This window comes from Engraulis encrasicolus, chromosome 8 (assembly GCF_034702125.1).
Source record: "Engraulis encrasicolus isolate BLACKSEA-1 chromosome 8, IST_EnEncr_1.0, whole genome shotgun sequence".
In the NCBI taxonomy this organism is placed as follows: Eukaryota; Metazoa; Chordata; class Actinopteri; order Clupeiformes; family Engraulidae; genus Engraulis; species Engraulis encrasicolus.
Genome location: NC_085864.1, coordinates 30282573 through 30299582, shown reverse-complemented (window position 1 = coordinate 30299582; position 17010 = coordinate 30282573). Strand labels below are relative to the sequence as shown.

Below are 17010 nucleotides of genomic sequence, written 5' to 3'. Positions count from 1 at the left end.
ATGCCTCACAGATCCGGAGATATACAACTACAAGAATGGAACACATCCGTGAGAGTATCTGCATCAAATACGTGAAGCACGTGCCATATCAGGTGAGAAAACGGCATCCGGATTTGTCTCATGTCGAAACTGTCCCATTCCGAGATTCGGATATGCTCCATATATGAAAATTGGCACCAGCGTATCAGTACCGTATCTATCAATATATCTCCGTATATTGTAAATATCCAGAAATATCTTCATACAAACATCCCCGGAAACAGAGCATTTTTGCCCAGTGCCATTTGTCAACAAATACACACGCCATGTCATCTTTGGGTCATGGCAAAGCGCCCTTAGCAACCGTAACCATAAAGAAAACAAACTGTCAGGCTAGGTCAACAATCGTCACTTCGCCTGTCAGACATGTCACTTTCTGCAGATGTATCAGTGCCTCTGAAATAGATTTGTGCTGCTGTTTTTTTTTTTCTCATGAGGTTGGATGTGTGGTTTTTCGACACGCTGATGTTTGTATCAGAATTTTGGTTCCTTTATAAGATGTGGGTCCATCAAATGTGTGTTGTTTTCTCAGATCGCCATACTAGCAAACCAGGGACTCTCCTCTTTGATGTCACAGCCCAGCTCATTAGTCACACCAAATTTCACAGAATTCACACTTTGAGTTGCCATTTTCACAAGTTCCTCCAGGATGATTGGGTTCAAAGTCTCATCGATGCTATCAGAAAAAACAAGGCTTTAATGGGAATGACCGTTTGTTTTCGTTTCATAAACTCTTTAATCCTGTGCCAATGTAACCTACTTAGAAAAAACACTTACCCTATGTGGCATCTCCACTTATTGTTCTGTAGGCCTACATTTCCTTTGCACTTTGTATCGGCAAGTGTTGTAGGCTATAACAATGTCCTCGATTGTAAGTATCTGTCTTTAATAGCAGCTGCCAAATGTAATGTAATTAGAAAGTCCATAATGTAAGCTATTTAGTTATACAGAGTCCCTGGCCTGAGCCTATATCTGAGGAGTGATATGTACTGTATAAGCTCTACGTGGATATACAGTAGATGAAGTTATATGAGGAGTGTGAGCATATTTATCTGGTAAATAGAGGAATTGTATAGGAATTTAAATGGCAGGATGCTCTGTGATAATATGCAAGCTTGGACCAGCATTGGGTGTTGTCTTGGACTGAAATGGGTGGAGTGGTTGAAAGTGGGTGAGGTCATGTGACCAGGTAATAAGGTCGTTCATGATGGTGTTTTTTCAACCAGGCAGCAAATTTGCTAGGCTGTGAGCATGCTCACTGTGTCCGCGTGAAGCATCCTGTTTAGAATTTCCGTTCACGGCGCAGTTTAAGGGAGTGACCTCTGCGCGGCAGTCATATCACATGGCGTTATTACATCCCGGGAACAAAAGTTTTGTCAAGCAGCCACGCAGTACCACAAGAGCAACTGCTGGGCAGAAGACCTCCTCCATGCCGTCGGTAATCTGCTGTGATTGGCATTCATCAATCTGACGTGAATTGCAGGTGTATCCCACATGCTTGTGAGGCAGCTCACTCGCTGCTCCAAGTAGGAAGCAGCGTTTTTTATGTCTTGGGAAATCACGTTAGAAAAAACTGTCCAACTTGTTTACCAAGCATTCAACTCCACCTTTATTAGACTAAGCCAATCTTGTGTTGACCAAGCATTTTTATGCTTGGTTGCGACCGTGCCTATTCACTCTTTTATCACCAGGGCTCTAAATTGCATAACACCGGCCCACCGGCCAAATGCTGGTGAAATTTCAGTTTGGCTGGTAGGAAAGACCAACTAGCCACTGTGACCCATTCAGTGAGTGTGTGTTTGGCTAGTAAGATAAACATCTACTAGCTGTTTTGGCTGGAAAAGAAAAAGGTTTAATTAGAGCGCTGCTTATCACCTATGGGTGACATGCGTAATGTCAGAGTGAACCTGATGAGGCAACAGCGAAACGCGTTGTTCACCAAATAAAGTACCAGCAAAGAAGACCAGTGTGCAGTGCTTTATCCACCCTTTATTTGGATTGCTAATCAGTTATGTTGTATTTGGGGTCTCCCTGCTCCTGAACTTCAGAGTTTGTGATGAGTTCGATTCTAGTGTTCCTAATGTGTTAATGTGCTTTTCTGTCGTACACCCACATTCACATGTAAATGTTAAATGAAAGGCAAAGGATTTTAATATTTCAAACGACCTTTGACCCCTAACAGTGACCTTATTGACAACTAGGAGAATTGTACTCAGAGATGATGCTGTTTTCAGCATAGTTCACAGAGTTCTTCAAGAAGTCTGCATTAACTCATCTCAGATCAGTATCAGAAACCAGAGCCTGTGAGGGCAGTGGCCTGCCCTGAGCCGAGAGGTCTGCAGTCAGAGCCCACTTGACCCCTTTAGACTTTACGTCATCACTGACCCCCGCGCTCATTGGTGTGGATCAAACACACACACACACACACACACACACACACACACACACACACACACACACACAGACACACAGACACACACACACACACACACACACACACACACACACACACACACACACACACACACACACACAGACACACACACACACACACACACACCAGGGCTTGACACAAACTTTTTCGTTTGCCGGCCACTGTGGCTAGTGGTTTTCCCGAGTCACTAGCCATCTAGTTATTCTTCTAGCCACAAATTAGTTTTTTTTGTTTTTTGTTATCATGACGCTGTACAACTGACCTCAGAAGACGAGGTGCTTAAAGCAAAAAGATGAGTGCATGGGTTTCTACATGGAAATAAATCAAGCAAATAGAAACTGAGTAACTGAGCCTTTTCTTGAACTTAAATACAAACAATTGATACACAATACAAGGGGCAAAGTGCAGAATATACGCTATTCTGATATCATAGAACAAGCTACCTGCCAAATTGGCTAGTGACACTGAAATTGTTACCAGCCACAGCCAAGTTTTACCAGCATTTGGCCGTTTGGCAGGTACCAGTGTCAAGACCTGACACACACACACACACACACACACACACAGACACAGACACAGACACACACACACATACACACACACACACACACACACACACACACACACACACACACACACAGATAGTGCAGACTCTAAAGAGAGAAGACCTGCCGTCCAGAAGCCTGTACGGTTGTAAGAAATGAAACGTACAGACTGGACTGAGGACCATCCATTTTTCTTATTTCAGAAAAAAAACACATGGCTAGTTTCATTACAAATGTACGGTACATGGTCAACTCTGCTCCAACAATGTGTGCACGGCCCAATTATGTCACATGTGTACAAATAGTAAAGGTCTCTACTATATATCCAGTCACATCTGGCTCATCCGGAGAACCTGCTTCTATTCCTCTCTGTATACTCCACCCGCTGGGCAGGCCAGATGTGCTGACGGGCAGTGATTGGCGGGTATAGGGGGGCAGGCAGCTTGCTGGGCGGGTCAGACGTGCTGACTTGATCAATGGTCTCTGCCTGGTCTTTCTGCAAGCCCACACGCAGTCTGGCATGGTGCCATGCCATTGGTCCGACATCCCATTATTCCGACAATTGACCGCTGAGTATGTATTAGTCTTTAAAAAGGGACCCATTATACAATTACTTCAGCGTTATGATTTTGTAAATATTCACCCTAGTTAACTGAAAAGGTAAAACTATGCCCAAACCAAAATAATTCTTATCCCTTACCCTCAGTAAAGGCATGTTTTTGCACCTGCATTTTTTGTCTGAACGAACGTGCCCTTATGTATGCACGATTCTCAGTAGCCTGAGTATCGTGCACATCTGTCTGTCAGACTAATGTCAGGATGTCGGACCAATGGGATGCTTATATGGCTTATTTTTGGACTTATGGGTTGGTGGACTAATGGGCTGTTGAACCTATGCACCTCCCCCACTAGTAAGTTGAGAGTTGGCGCCAGCACAACCCCGAGGAGAGATATTCCCCAAAGCTGATAAACCCCAAGGGACTACCTGTGCCATTTTTTTGTTGGCCTCCCGGTGCCGGGTTCAACAAGCTGGCAGTTCAAACTGATCGTAAAACTCAAAACAAAGACATACAGAGAGACACACAGAAATCTCTTCAAACAGTGTCTGGTCAGACATTTGTAGCGGCCTACCAAAGAAGGGAAGAACCACTCAAATTTAACACTGGCTGTAAGGAACACACTTTTTTTCAGATTTGTTTTAGATGCAGACTTGTCAACATGTCAAAGCATGTGTAGACTATTCGGAGTTGTGAGGTCGATTGTGTAGGAATACCTTGGCTACACATAAGGTATGAACGGGGGCATGGCACTACAGTCTGACATACTCATATTCGCAATCCTTGTCTGGTGGTAACACCACAGGATACGAAAAGGCTGGAAGACATTGGGCGTGCCGCAGGGCATCAAAAATCATAGACGGCAACCCCTCCCTCTTCTCATCACGGGTTATCGGAGATGGCAAGGAAAATCATAGCCGATCCCTCACACCCAGCACATCATCTTTTTAATCTCCTCTTATCAGGTAGCAGACATAGAAGCTTTACAACCTTCCAACATCCCAGTTTAGAAACAGCACACCAGACCACTTGAACTTGCTAGGGCTTTTGCCATTCATGCAACTTAGTGTTTTGCTCTTGCTCTTTAATATGCACTTTACCCTTGGTAACACTTCAACATGCACCTTATTATATTATGCTGTTTAATATGCAATGAAAAGGGGACCCTCTACTGTCTTCTGTTTATGCATCTGTGTCCATGGCTGTCTGCCCATATTTATGTGCTCTGCTGTTGGGCATCTTTGTTCAGTATATGTATTTGAAGTGAGGGATATGCTTCAACAAATTCCGTTCAACTCTGTTGACATGGAAATAAACTTCTTAAACCTCAAACTTCAAGACTGAATTCCAAGAGGGAGCTTTAGCATTAGACCATGCCTCAGTAAAATAAATGGAATGGGAAAAGGAGACATTCTGCCAGGAGAAATTCCTGATTTGTCACCACAGCACTAACAAACCCAGCAGTCTCTCGCTCTCTCTCTCTCACACACACACACACGAGGAAATGCCATTGTTATTAATCAACAGGACTCAGCAGGACCGCAGCAGGACTAACAGATGATCCCTAAACTGAATAACAGAGACGCAGCTTTGGTCTTATGACAGAGGTTAACATTTATCAAGGTGACCAGAACACTGTCAGATACACAAAAGAATCGCTAACAGCACTGGGTAAAACAAGGACGATAGCTGTGTTGGACATTACATCACCAGGAAAGCTCATTCACACATATTAAATAACAGAGGACTTCCTGATTGGTCGCCCCTGTCCTCACTCCTCACCCCCATCACTCAACAAACAAACACACACAGAAAGAATAAGAATAATATCATCATAAATGTGCCAAGTTTGTTGACCCGTGGAAAAACATGTGGCTTTGATTTAATATTTCTTAGAAAATAGTAAAGAGAGCACCAGTGAGTTAGTTGTAAAGTTTCCACTTCCAAGACTGCTGCTTAGACCTACCAAGTCTAAATGGTTGTCATGACCAAAAAAGCCATCTAGGTACAAAGCTTAATTTTAAAAAAATCTAAATTCCAGCATATTATTTTTTTTAAAAAGGAAAAAAAAAACACCACTTCAATTTTTCATTCAACAAGTTTGAGGATGAATTTATTAACAAGAGAATTTTCAACATTAAATTATATTACATACAACACATTCATTCAAGACGAAGGATTTCATATCCATATCAAATAAAATAACACATGGATTAATAACAACAAGTTGATTTAAAGACATATATTGCCATTGCCTGCATTGCGATGACATCGTGAGAAGGACAAACATCTGTTCAGTGGCGATTTCATCTCAATGCTGTATGCTAGACAGGGCTGCGTGGATGCGGAAGTGCAACCTCGATTCCATAGAGTACTCCTTGTAATTCAGCCTGCAAACAACAACAAACACATGGATGCATTTTCATTAACATCATTTCCAGGATGAAAAACTAGCAACTAAAAGAAATGACTTTTGCCATTGCTTGTCAAATTATATTAGGATGTAATGGGTACTCAATGGTAAGGGGAACTCGCACACCTTGGATGTCGATGCAATTTTTTTTGCAATTTTATTTAATTTATTTTATTTGCAATAAAAGAACACTATTGCATTGGCATCCAAGGTGTGCCAGTTCCCCTTGCTTGCTCCTGTAGTTTACCTATTGGAACCACCAGGCATCAAGAGAAAAGGCGCGGTACCTCCTATTGAAAGAACATTTACTCAATGGTAAGAAAGCGTTTCAAAACCAATCAGCTCTGAAGCTTGGACTCACTTTGCGTTTTCGATGCACTTGACTGCTTTCTTAGCATCTCCTTGCAGGTTGTAGAGGAGTCCCAGCTCGTATGTGACAAACGGTGCAAGGTAGTCGTCGTATTTAATGTTCTTCTCACTGTGGATGCAGAAATCTTAATTAGTAATGCTGCTTCACATTCAGTGATGGGCAAAATTGATTAGTTAGTTCCAATGCAAGGCCACATATTCCTAATCACCTTGTTTTACCTGTCTTATTCAATCAAGTGAGCAGTCAAACAGCCAATCACCTGGCTGAATTGCACAGGTAAAACCAGGTCATTTGGGATATGTGGTACTGGATTGTAACTCACGAATCCATTTTCCCCATCACTGTTCACATTGGCCATCATGTGGCCTAGTCAAGAATCGATGAATAGAATTGATGAAACGGAACACCGACATTGAGATGATTTTGGTCCTTACTTTGAAATGACGTAATTGAAGCAAGCCTCAGCCTCCGTCAGGCGGCCAAGATGCCTTAAGGTCAGGCCCTTCAGCATTTGCACAACGCACTGGTCGTCAGTATGGTACTCTGAAGGCTCTGAAGACCACAACAGATGAAACAACAGTTTAGTTTAGTAAGCAATTGCTAGATGTGAATATACAGTATATACCTAATCAAAATGGAAGTGAGGTCAGTATGAGAAAGACGTTTGCTCACTTGGATCATTGGCCAGTTGGTCCTCTGCTTTCAGGATTGTGCTGAGAATGGCTTCAGCCATGACAGGGCTCTTCCCCACAATGGAAAAGCCATTCCACACGTACATCATTTCCTGTTGAAGATTAACAAAGATAAACAAAAAAACTGTAATTAAGTGAAATGTGAAATTGTTTGCCTTTTTTGATAAGAGCATGCGAGAGTGATGGTGTAGGAACGGAAAATGTGATTGTCGTGTGTTTTGTTGACTGCCTCAAGATGCTTTGTGTGTTTGATTGGCAGATATGCTTTTGTATGCATCCCAAGAGGCTTAGGGACTTTGGGGATTCTGGGAGATAAATAAGTTAAGTCTTGTTTTTTCAGTTCGAACTCGTATGTCTGATTTATTCCAGTAAGAACCCATACTTGAAATGACTAGGTTTTACAAAAGTGGAAGAGATAGATAGGGAAGGATTAGGATTAGGTGTTGCGGAGGTACTGCAGGGGGGTCGAGAACAAAAAGGGACATTGCATAACAACGGGAAATCTATCAAAATTAGGGTACAATCTATTAATTGAAAAGCTAGCAATATTAGTGGATAAAAAATTGCAGCCAATTTTTTTGTCCATTAATATTGCTAGATTTTCCATCAATAGTAATCGCAAAAATACGTCCAAAAGGGGCCCCCCACTGGATAAGGAAATAAACAACCTTTGGCCAGACTTGAACCCAGGTCCCCTATCTAATGGTATGGCACCTTAGGGCCTCCGACAGCACAGGAGAGCACTATTGGTTCCGACAATTTCGGTTACAAAATTAAGCTCTACCCTAATTGGCAGGCGACATCTACGGACATCTACGCCGGTGTGCGGGGTTGTATTGAAAACGGTGGAATCGAACAGGGCCTCTGCACATCGGTTCTGACGAGGTGTGGAGTACTGCACTGCCAACGGCCGGACATCTGTGCGGGTGTGTGGGCTCGAATGGAATCGAATGTGTGGAACTGAGTCGAAGTGCTCCACACTTCGGCGGAACCGGTGTGCACTGGGGTTAACCAACTGAACCATGGTGCAACGGAAATGTCAGTTGTTTGGGGTAAAAGAGTGAGTTAGAGAGGATTAGATCAAATGTGTGCTCACCAGTGCTGGAATAACCAACTTGGATGGCTTGGGATCACTGTAACGTCTTGCTTTCCTCGCTGCAAACTTCTCGGTAGGTATAGACTTGCCAGCAAGCCTCAGTCGGAGACCTTCTACCGACCTGAAGAATTAGGAAACCAGCTTTTAAATTATATAAGTAACTCGGTTGAAACCTTCACACACTTAAGGGAAATTCAAACAAAAAAATCCTAATGCAAGTCACCGTGCACTAAATCAAACACTGGAGAGTGTTTCTCTGCAGTGATATGCTGTACTTTTTATCAAGAGTCCATCTGAGTCAGGTCTTATGCTTGTTGTTGCTTACCTAAACAGGTCTTCAACCTGCTCGCCAGTTGCCTTTGCTTCCTCCTCAGTCATCATGGACAAAATGGATGCCTTCTGGAACACGTAAATGGCCTGAAAAAGACCAGATGTGTTAATACACACACAGAGAGAGAGAGAGAGAGAGAGAGAGAGAGAGAGAGAGAGAGAGAGAGAGAGAGATCCTGTATGTGGAATATGTCAATGTCTATGAATATGAATAAACAGACAGTAAGACCCACACACACACACACACACACACACACACACACACACACACACACACACACACACACACACACACACACACACACACACACACACACACACACACACACACACACACACACACACACACACACACACACACACACACACACACACAGTACATTTGTTAACAAAGGCAGACATGTGGTTTTGGTTTCTGAGGCCGCAATCACATTTCTTGAAAATGGGACCCACTTTAAATTCCGATATATTATTATAGCGAGCAGTATAGAGGGCAGTGAAGTTTCCACTTCTGAGAATGCTGCTTAAAAAAGAACTACCAAGCCTGAAGAGCTGTCATCATCACTAAAGAGAGTTAATTTATTAACACCACTAGGCTGAACCACAGTCAGTGGAACCAAATCATTGGAATGGAAGGAGAAGAAACAACATACAGTACAGTACTTATACAATCCAAACTAAAGCGGTCCTTTACCTGTGACCACTTGCTCTCTTTACAGAGCAGGTCTGCATAGCGGTAAGCCTCTGTCCAGTTCTGCTGAAACGAGTAGCACCACATCAGCTCCCAGTAGCACAGGTGATGCACTTGGTGCCATTCTTGCTGGGCAGCAATGCACTCGCCAAACTTCTGCTGTGCCTGTAAAAAAAAGCATCAGAAATATTTTTGTAAAAACATTTCAGCAAACTTTTTTTTTCCTTGTGCCATTAAATAGTATAGTGTTGAATAGGAATGCCACTCACCATTTCAAAGTTCCCTTTGAGTTCTGCAATTCTAGCAGTGTAGAACAGCATAAGGGCCCCCTAAAATGAGAGAGAGAGAGAAAGAGAAAGAGAGAAAGAGAGAGAGAGAGAGAGAGAGAGAAAAAAAGAGAAAGAGAAAGAGAAAGAGAAAGAGAAAGAGAGCACTGGTCAGAGTTCAGCTAGAATTATCTTTGAGAAAACAGCTCCATACAAAGGTTTGCGCTTCACTTACGTTGGGAAACTCTGCAACATATGGTGCCAGCAGGGTTTCTGCCTCAGCCACATTCCCCTCACCTGTACCTAATAGCCAAAACAAACAAATAGATTTAAGTTCCATTTTGATCAACATCCGAAAGCCAAACTCCGACAAACCGTCATCATTTGCAAAGTTTTAATTGAAACTTAATTGTTCTGCTGACCATCATCAACCAATCTTTAGTGGTGATCAACATTACGATAAGAGATTGCACAGGGATCAACATGACTCATTTAATGGTGTCAAAGAAGATATAAAGACAATATTATTGCAGACAGCAACCAAAACCAGTCTTGTTAAACAAATTAAATCATCTGCTGTCAAAGTCAATCATCAGCTGTGGCAGGTCTGTTTCTTCATATTGGAAAAGAAAGAAGGTCGTCCACACATTGTTGCTGCTCCCAGTTTTTTCAACACGTTTCGACCAGTCTGGTCTGGTCGAAACGTTGTGTTGAATTAACTGGGAGCAGCAACAGTGTGCGGACCTTCTTTCTTTTCTTGTTTCATCGTTCAAGACTTTCTTTTTGGGCTCAGACATTAGGTAACGGCATTTAGTACCCATAAAGTAATTTGCAAAAGTGTGGTTGATCTGATGCAATGAATAATGTTTCTAAGATAGTCCACTAAAAACAAACAAACAAACAAACTAAATCTGTACGATAGTGGCATTGGCTGTCGTTGCACCGCCCTGACGTGTGCTACAGCTGAAACGTCACTGACCCATTACACTGATATACACACACACACACACACACATATTGTGCCTCACCTAGGATAACAGAGACGTAGAGGTGAAACATGAGGAGAGTGAGGGTGCTGAGGATGGAGCGCAGGCTCCCCGTGGCGGCACCTTCGCGCAGCTCCGACAACCCCACTTCCTGGAAGAGAAAAACAGTAGCCTGATTATCATCGACGTTCAAATCTCTTCGAGACTTGGTCTGACCAAGAGCATGGGTCTATACTACAAAGATGGTTCAGGATAAGTTAAGGTTAAGTTAAAAGGTAAATCATCTAATAGATTTTCTCCAGAAAAGCTCTTCTATTAGATGATTTACCTCTTAACTTAACATTAACTTATCCTGAACCAACTTTGTAGTATAGGCCCCATAACAATGAACATTTCCCAAACAGCATGGTTGACCCACCTCCCTTGGTTTGCTTATGGTCGTTTGCTTCCCGACAAAGTGAAAGGAGTTCCCGTATTTTCGGGAACTCAGAAAATACTTGCATTACTCTTGACCCTGACTAGTTGCAACGCCGAAGGTGTTGAGTCACTAGGAGGGCGTGGCCTGGCTAGGCAAACAGCCCATGCTCACAACAACAACAAACTCTGAGAAAACAACAGAGGAATTCACCAGCTTTACTGCTAATAAATGGAATTGCACTTTTTTTGGTGCAGGTAATGTTTGTATACTCAGGGTGCAATCTTTAAGAGGCGGAGGGGTAGTTCCCCTTCTGTTTTTGACATCTCCCTTTCCATATGATTTTAATAATAACTCCATTGATATTGCTTAAAATCTGAAACGTTTCCCCTGAAAATCAGAAACGTAAGCAGGAGTGTGCAATATCTTCAACCTGCCATGCAATGCGCATTATGTAGACTATGTGTATGCTGCTGGAATTTCCTTTGGGATCCATCAAGTTACACTACTCTACTCTAATACAGTACATAATGCAACTAGAAAAATAAAGTAGTATTGCATTCAAGATACGAGGCAAAGTCATTCCACTTTAAGTGGCGAACTTACTCTGTCGCCAGCAAAGCCCAGGAACTCGAGCAATCGAAGGACTCTGGTAGGGAAAAGGGAAAGCATCTGAGGGGGGAAAAAAATGATGAGTTAAAGTTTAACCCATTGTGTCCTGGAGCGACATATACACTGCATTCAAGTTCTTTAGATTTGAGCTGTTTTATTAAAAATGTGGATATGTCAGAGCTTAATGAACACATTCTCGTGCGAAATGAAGGTTCTAGCTTTTGAATGCAACTCATTTCATGTTTTTATGTGCTTCGGAGGCTGAGATATAGGTTTTAATAGGGAGAGGGCATCTTTTCCCAAAAAGGGCTTAGGCTAAAATGGGTTAATACACATAGTCAGCTGTGAAATTTACAATATCTAATGTTTTTCAAGTATGCATGTGTGCACCACGTCTTCACCCACAAGAACAGTCTCATACCAAGTTGAAGGAGCCAATGCCCATGTTCACTCCTCCAGCGAAATTCTTGAACGTCTCACTTTCTGTCTTCTGTCCTTCTGTCTGAGTTTTGTACGCGTTCAACATATCCTGGCAATGTCTGGTAGAATGCAAACAAAATGTCATACAAGGCAAAATGGAGCAAAGACATAATAAGGCTATTTCTGCAGCATGTTACTGGCTGTAGCCACATCATTTTGAAGTGAAGAATTAATTTGTGTAATGCCTTAAGTCACCCATCTCAGACGCAGAATAATGATTATCGATAGCGCTAACCAAAACAGAAAATCACTCACCTAAACGCTTGATAGCTCGCTCGCATCTTCATTCCTCCTTTCAAGAAGCCGATCACACTCTCATCCTAGAAGAGTCCATGAACACATTTAATGTAGTGTGGCACTTAATGAGGCTAAATAAGAAAATAACTGAAAATTAAATTTGTTGACCAGGGGTGCGTTTCTCGAAAGCGCAATTGTTAGCCAGTTAGCAACTTGGGTAGTTGGTTGCCAATGGCAAATTGCAACAAAGTAGCTAATGAAGTTAGCAACTATGGTTTCGAGAAATGCACCCCAGACCTGCTTGTACAACACTTTATTTAGCACAAAATCAATAGGAACAAAGGCCGACCAAATAAATACGACTTGACTTACTTCCAGAAATGCCAATGTAGCTCTCAGGAGAAGAACTTCAGCATAGCACAGCTCTGCATGCCTTTCATCTGAGGAACACAGGGTAGGATACAAAATGCATGATTATTGATTAGACCCCCCCTCCAAAAAAAAAAAAATCACCACATCACAGAGAGGTCAAAATTAAGAACGTTCATCAGAGTAAGAGTATGCAGAGTATGCAGAGTATGAAGTATTGACACCATTTCCCCTCAGGGATCAATAAAGTTACTCTACTCTACTCTACATCCCACCTCTCTGAGGCCAGGTGCAGGACAAAGGCGTATCCGATAGTGGAAAGAGTAGAAGTCTGCACATTGTAGCTCCACTTTGAAAATGTATTCTGGTCATACAATGTTTCGACCCAACAGGGTCTTCATCAGGCATGTGACATCCCTGATGAAGAAGACCCTGTTGGGTCCAAACACTGTATGACCTGAATACATTTTCAAAGGGGAGCTACAGTTTGCACTGCAGACTTCTACTCTTTCCAAAACGAAGAATGTGCATTTTGTTTCAACATTTACCTTCAGTCATCTGCTCTACGGTTCTCCCTGTAATCATGTTCGAAATGGCCTCCACAAACGTCACCTTTCTTCTGAACCTAATACGGGGAAACAGGATGCAACTCAGATCATACACATACAGCGGTAGTCCTGCACAAACTGACACATCAATTACATGACATTATGCATTGCATTTGGCAGACGCTTTTAAACAAAGCGACCAACAATTGAGAACATAATCATAGCTGACAATCATGTCGGCTATCAATACTACATACTCGTACAATAGCAGCACAAAATCTTATATTCAAAATACAATGGTATCATAAAACTGACAACATTTACAGTACATATATATATATACACTGCATCTACACACACTCATCATACAGCAGTCGTGCACACAATTTACATATAGCGTCCAGAGTCCAGACTGAACGGTGAATACCTCTGGCATGTAACAATCGCCTCCTCCAGAGCGTCTATGGCTGTCTCGATGTCCTTGGGGGCAAAGGTCATCCCAGCCTGCATAGTCATGATGCTGCTGTACCCCATGGCATGATACACGCTGTCCTTCCTCCTGCAGAAGTGGTAGAAGTAGTAGACTTCCTTTATAGATCATGCAGTTAATTAAAGGTGCTTACACATACACATTACATTGCATTTGGCAGATGCTTTATAACCAAAGTGACTTACAAACGAGGACATAATCATAGCCAACATCACTAGCAGATACAAAGTGCACAGGAAATATACAGAACAACAAGTGCAGATGCAAAAAAGGGTTAGTTAATTTTTGTAAAAAAAAATTTTTTTAAGTACAGCGCACGCGCGCACACACACACACACACACACACACACACACACACACACACACACACACACACACACACACACACACACACACACACACACACACACACACGAAGAGTCTGGCTTGGGGCCATCACAAGACGGATGAAAGTGCACAGAACTGCACACATGTGCAGACAGTATACACGCCAAACCTATTGCACACAGCTGCATGAAGGAGGTACGTGTATGTGTAGTTGTGTGTATGTGACAGTATGTGCTTCTGTGAGACTACAGTATGTACTTGTGTCTTTAGGTTTTGTCCTGGTGTACTTCCATTGTGTACTGAGCTGTATGTTTTGTCTCCATATTAGCTGTAACACTTAATGACGGTTGGTGAAAACAAATTTCCCTTGGGGACAATACAGGCAATCTAATCTAAAACAACAAAACCATCATTGGCTTTACACTAGAGCAGGGGGTTCCCAAACTTTACCAAGACACGGCCCCCCATTTAGCTGTAGATTCTGGACAAGGCCCCCTATACATGGGTCATGTCGCACTATTTTGTGCTCCCCCCACAACTACAGTCCTAGGCCTGTGAGTCAGTACCCCACTAGAATATATAAAATTAACTAATGGGAATATTTTGTACCTCAATTTTGGTTTATTTTGGTGTACATTAGTTATTCAATTTCTTCAATCATTTATTTTAATATTCCCTATCAACTTTCCGCGGCCCCCCTAGCATCTCCTCGCAGCCCCCCAGGGGTCCCTGGCCCCCACTTTGAAAACCCCTGGACTAGAGTATCCTGTGATGGACTACAGAGTGGTTGAAATGCGATTTAGATTCTTAGTCATACCATGGTTTGAGGAGCTCAAGTGCCCCGAAAAAGTTGTTGTTCAGGAAAAGATTCAGCGCCTTGAAACTTTCACTCAATGCCTCCTTCAGGTCCACTTTGCTGGTCCTGTACACAAGAACGTCATCGTACATGTAACCACCACAACATCTTTTGCCAGGTAAGAAAAAGGATGATAACAATAATAATAATAATAATAATAATAATAATAATAACAGCAATGATAATAATAATAATCTTTCGCAACGAGATGGTAGCCCTTGCACTTCGGTGCTCAGGCCCTAAAAGGCAATATGCATGATTATTGTATTAAAATTAATTATTATTAATTGTTGTTAATTATTAATTATAATAACGTAGTTATTGTATTAAACCTCTGGAGAAGGCAAACAATTTACAGCGCAGGATGAAAAAGTCTATGGCCATACAAACAGCATACTTACATAGAGCTGGAAGCAAGCTCCTCATCCTAAAAACAGATAAGACCATCAATTCAGCACATTGAAAACCAGGGGTGGAAAGTAACACTTAGCCTACTCAAGGAACTGTGTAGCTGTTATGAGAAGGCTACTTTGTCCATTTCAGGTCGTTTTTAAAATTAGCCTAATTATTTTACTTGAGAAGGACATATTGTCCTAAGTAGGCTTCTCGATTACACTGGAAGTGGCCAGAGTGAAAAATATTAGACAAGAATAGATTTTGGCATGAAAAATGATAAACAATCTCCCTGAAATTAAAGATAATGCTAAATTGCACACAGCACTAGTCACTAGTTTAGTCACAACTAGTCACTAGTTTAGCCTACTTGTCCCACCAATTTTGGATAAATGCGTGTGGATGATGCCAAGCAAGAGGTTACAGAGAACAATATTCAAGAAAAGAAAAAATGTTGAAAACAATATTCAGAAAAGTAAAATACATTTCCTTGAGTGTAATGTTTCTGTATCAGTTGAAAATAATAGGCTACTTCATTGCTGTCAGTGAGTTGTCAAATTTTGGGTAAAATTACCACCAGGTAACTTTTGCAGGGCAAACTAAGAGTTAACTCCACCCTATTTTGAGGCAAATTCCCACTAAAATAGTAGGACCAAATTAGAAATTAAATAGGCTAAGTCTTGATGTAGCCTGTTAAAATTACAGTGCAGGTGTAAGAACGAGCTAGTCAGAGAGCAACATACTACCTTAACTGTGAAAAAGATAGTCCTACCTCAGCATAAAATTATAAAACAGAATACAAACAAACGTAGGCTAAATTGATGAGATGTGTAGGGTAGTCCTAGGCATAAAAGCGTGCTGAGATGCAAAATAACTCGCCTTCGTCGTTTCAAATGTAATTTCATCCATACGATCCATGTCCTCTGATATTCTGTGCGCCGAAACAAAAAAAGTAATTGATCAGAATGCACTGGGCGTTTGCAGGCAGCACCAACTAACCTCTCAACTTCTTCCTCAAATCCCTGTGGCAGCGTCTATTTAACAGCTGTAGCGGGCACGTCGATACTCCGTCATACGTGCAACGCCCTTTTCGATTGGTACCACAGCAGCTACTTTCAGGTATGTTTGTGGAAAGCCGTTTAACAGCCAAACTTACTGGATATACAGCCCATGTCTTTAATTCATATTACCAGGCAAAACAAAGAACATTTAACATAATTGAAATTACATCTGCAATTTCAGATATCAACAGGCAACCCTGGTGCAAATAATTTCCTAAAAGTTTTTATTTTTAGTTACTGGGAATAAAAATAAAATGGCATTTCATCTGCTGTTCCAGTTTGGCATCCTAGTCTTTTTCATTATTTGACTTAGTATACTCACTTCAGGTGTATCCATTGTCAAATAGGCCTAATTAGAAATAGGGAAATGTAACCTTCAAACTAGATTTTGTGTTTTTTTTTTTTTAATGGCCTATATAAATTACAGCTATACATTTATTTATGGTCTGTTGTTGTTATTACAGATACCCTGGATTAGAATGCACTAAGAGAAACTACATTCACGTTAGGCAAATATCCCCACTGGAAGTAGAGGGTGTTCCCAACACCTGTTAATAGCTTTGTTGACATACTGTAATTGCATGTAGGCAATTAGGAGCAGGAAGCGTTGGATAAGGTGAGTTTCCTGGGGCAGGCAGAGAGAGTCTTTTTCCTCCATTGTCATTTAATGAGATGTGTAACAACAAGTTGGCCGCCATCAAATGCTGCAACGCTGCACTTCAGGTTTGTCTTGACTTTGACTTTTTCTGCAGTTTCAATTAGTCAAGGTTGACTACAAGTGGACGTTCTTGAAAGACAATTGA

The 17010-nt window shown here is 41.7% G+C and overlaps 1 protein-coding gene across 2 annotated transcripts; it reads right to left on the bottom strand.

Annotated features, from left to right (window-relative positions):
* Nucleotides 1–5659: 5659 nt before the first annotated feature.
* LOC134454440 (tetratricopeptide repeat protein 39B-like) lies at nucleotides 5660–16168 on the bottom strand. Of its 2 annotated transcripts, none has more exons than XM_063205433.1 (19): nucleotides 16026–16168; nucleotides 15155–15180; nucleotides 14717–14819; nucleotides 13508–13644; nucleotides 13081–13157; nucleotides 12536–12603; nucleotides 12182–12246; nucleotides 11868–11985; nucleotides 11441–11506; nucleotides 10462–10570; nucleotides 9669–9736; nucleotides 9437–9496; nucleotides 9171–9332; nucleotides 8472–8563; nucleotides 8147–8267; nucleotides 7031–7142; nucleotides 6793–6910; nucleotides 6350–6466; nucleotides 5660–5965 (listed from the first exon to the last, which is right to left on the bottom strand). In XM_063205433.1, the coding sequence occupies exons 1-19, from the start codon at nucleotides 16062–16064 to the stop codon at nucleotides 5887–5889; spliced, it is 1737 nt and encodes a 578-aa protein (XP_063061503.1). In that variant the 5' UTR covers nucleotides 16065–16168; the 3' UTR covers nucleotides 5660–5886. The 2 variants fall into 2 exon arrangements, with proteins under 2 accessions (XP_063061503.1, XP_063061504.1); XM_063205434.1 differs by having other exon boundaries at nucleotides 13508–13639; nucleotides 14715–14819; nucleotides 16026–16167.
* Between the last annotated feature and the right edge of the window lie 842 nt (nucleotides 16169–17010).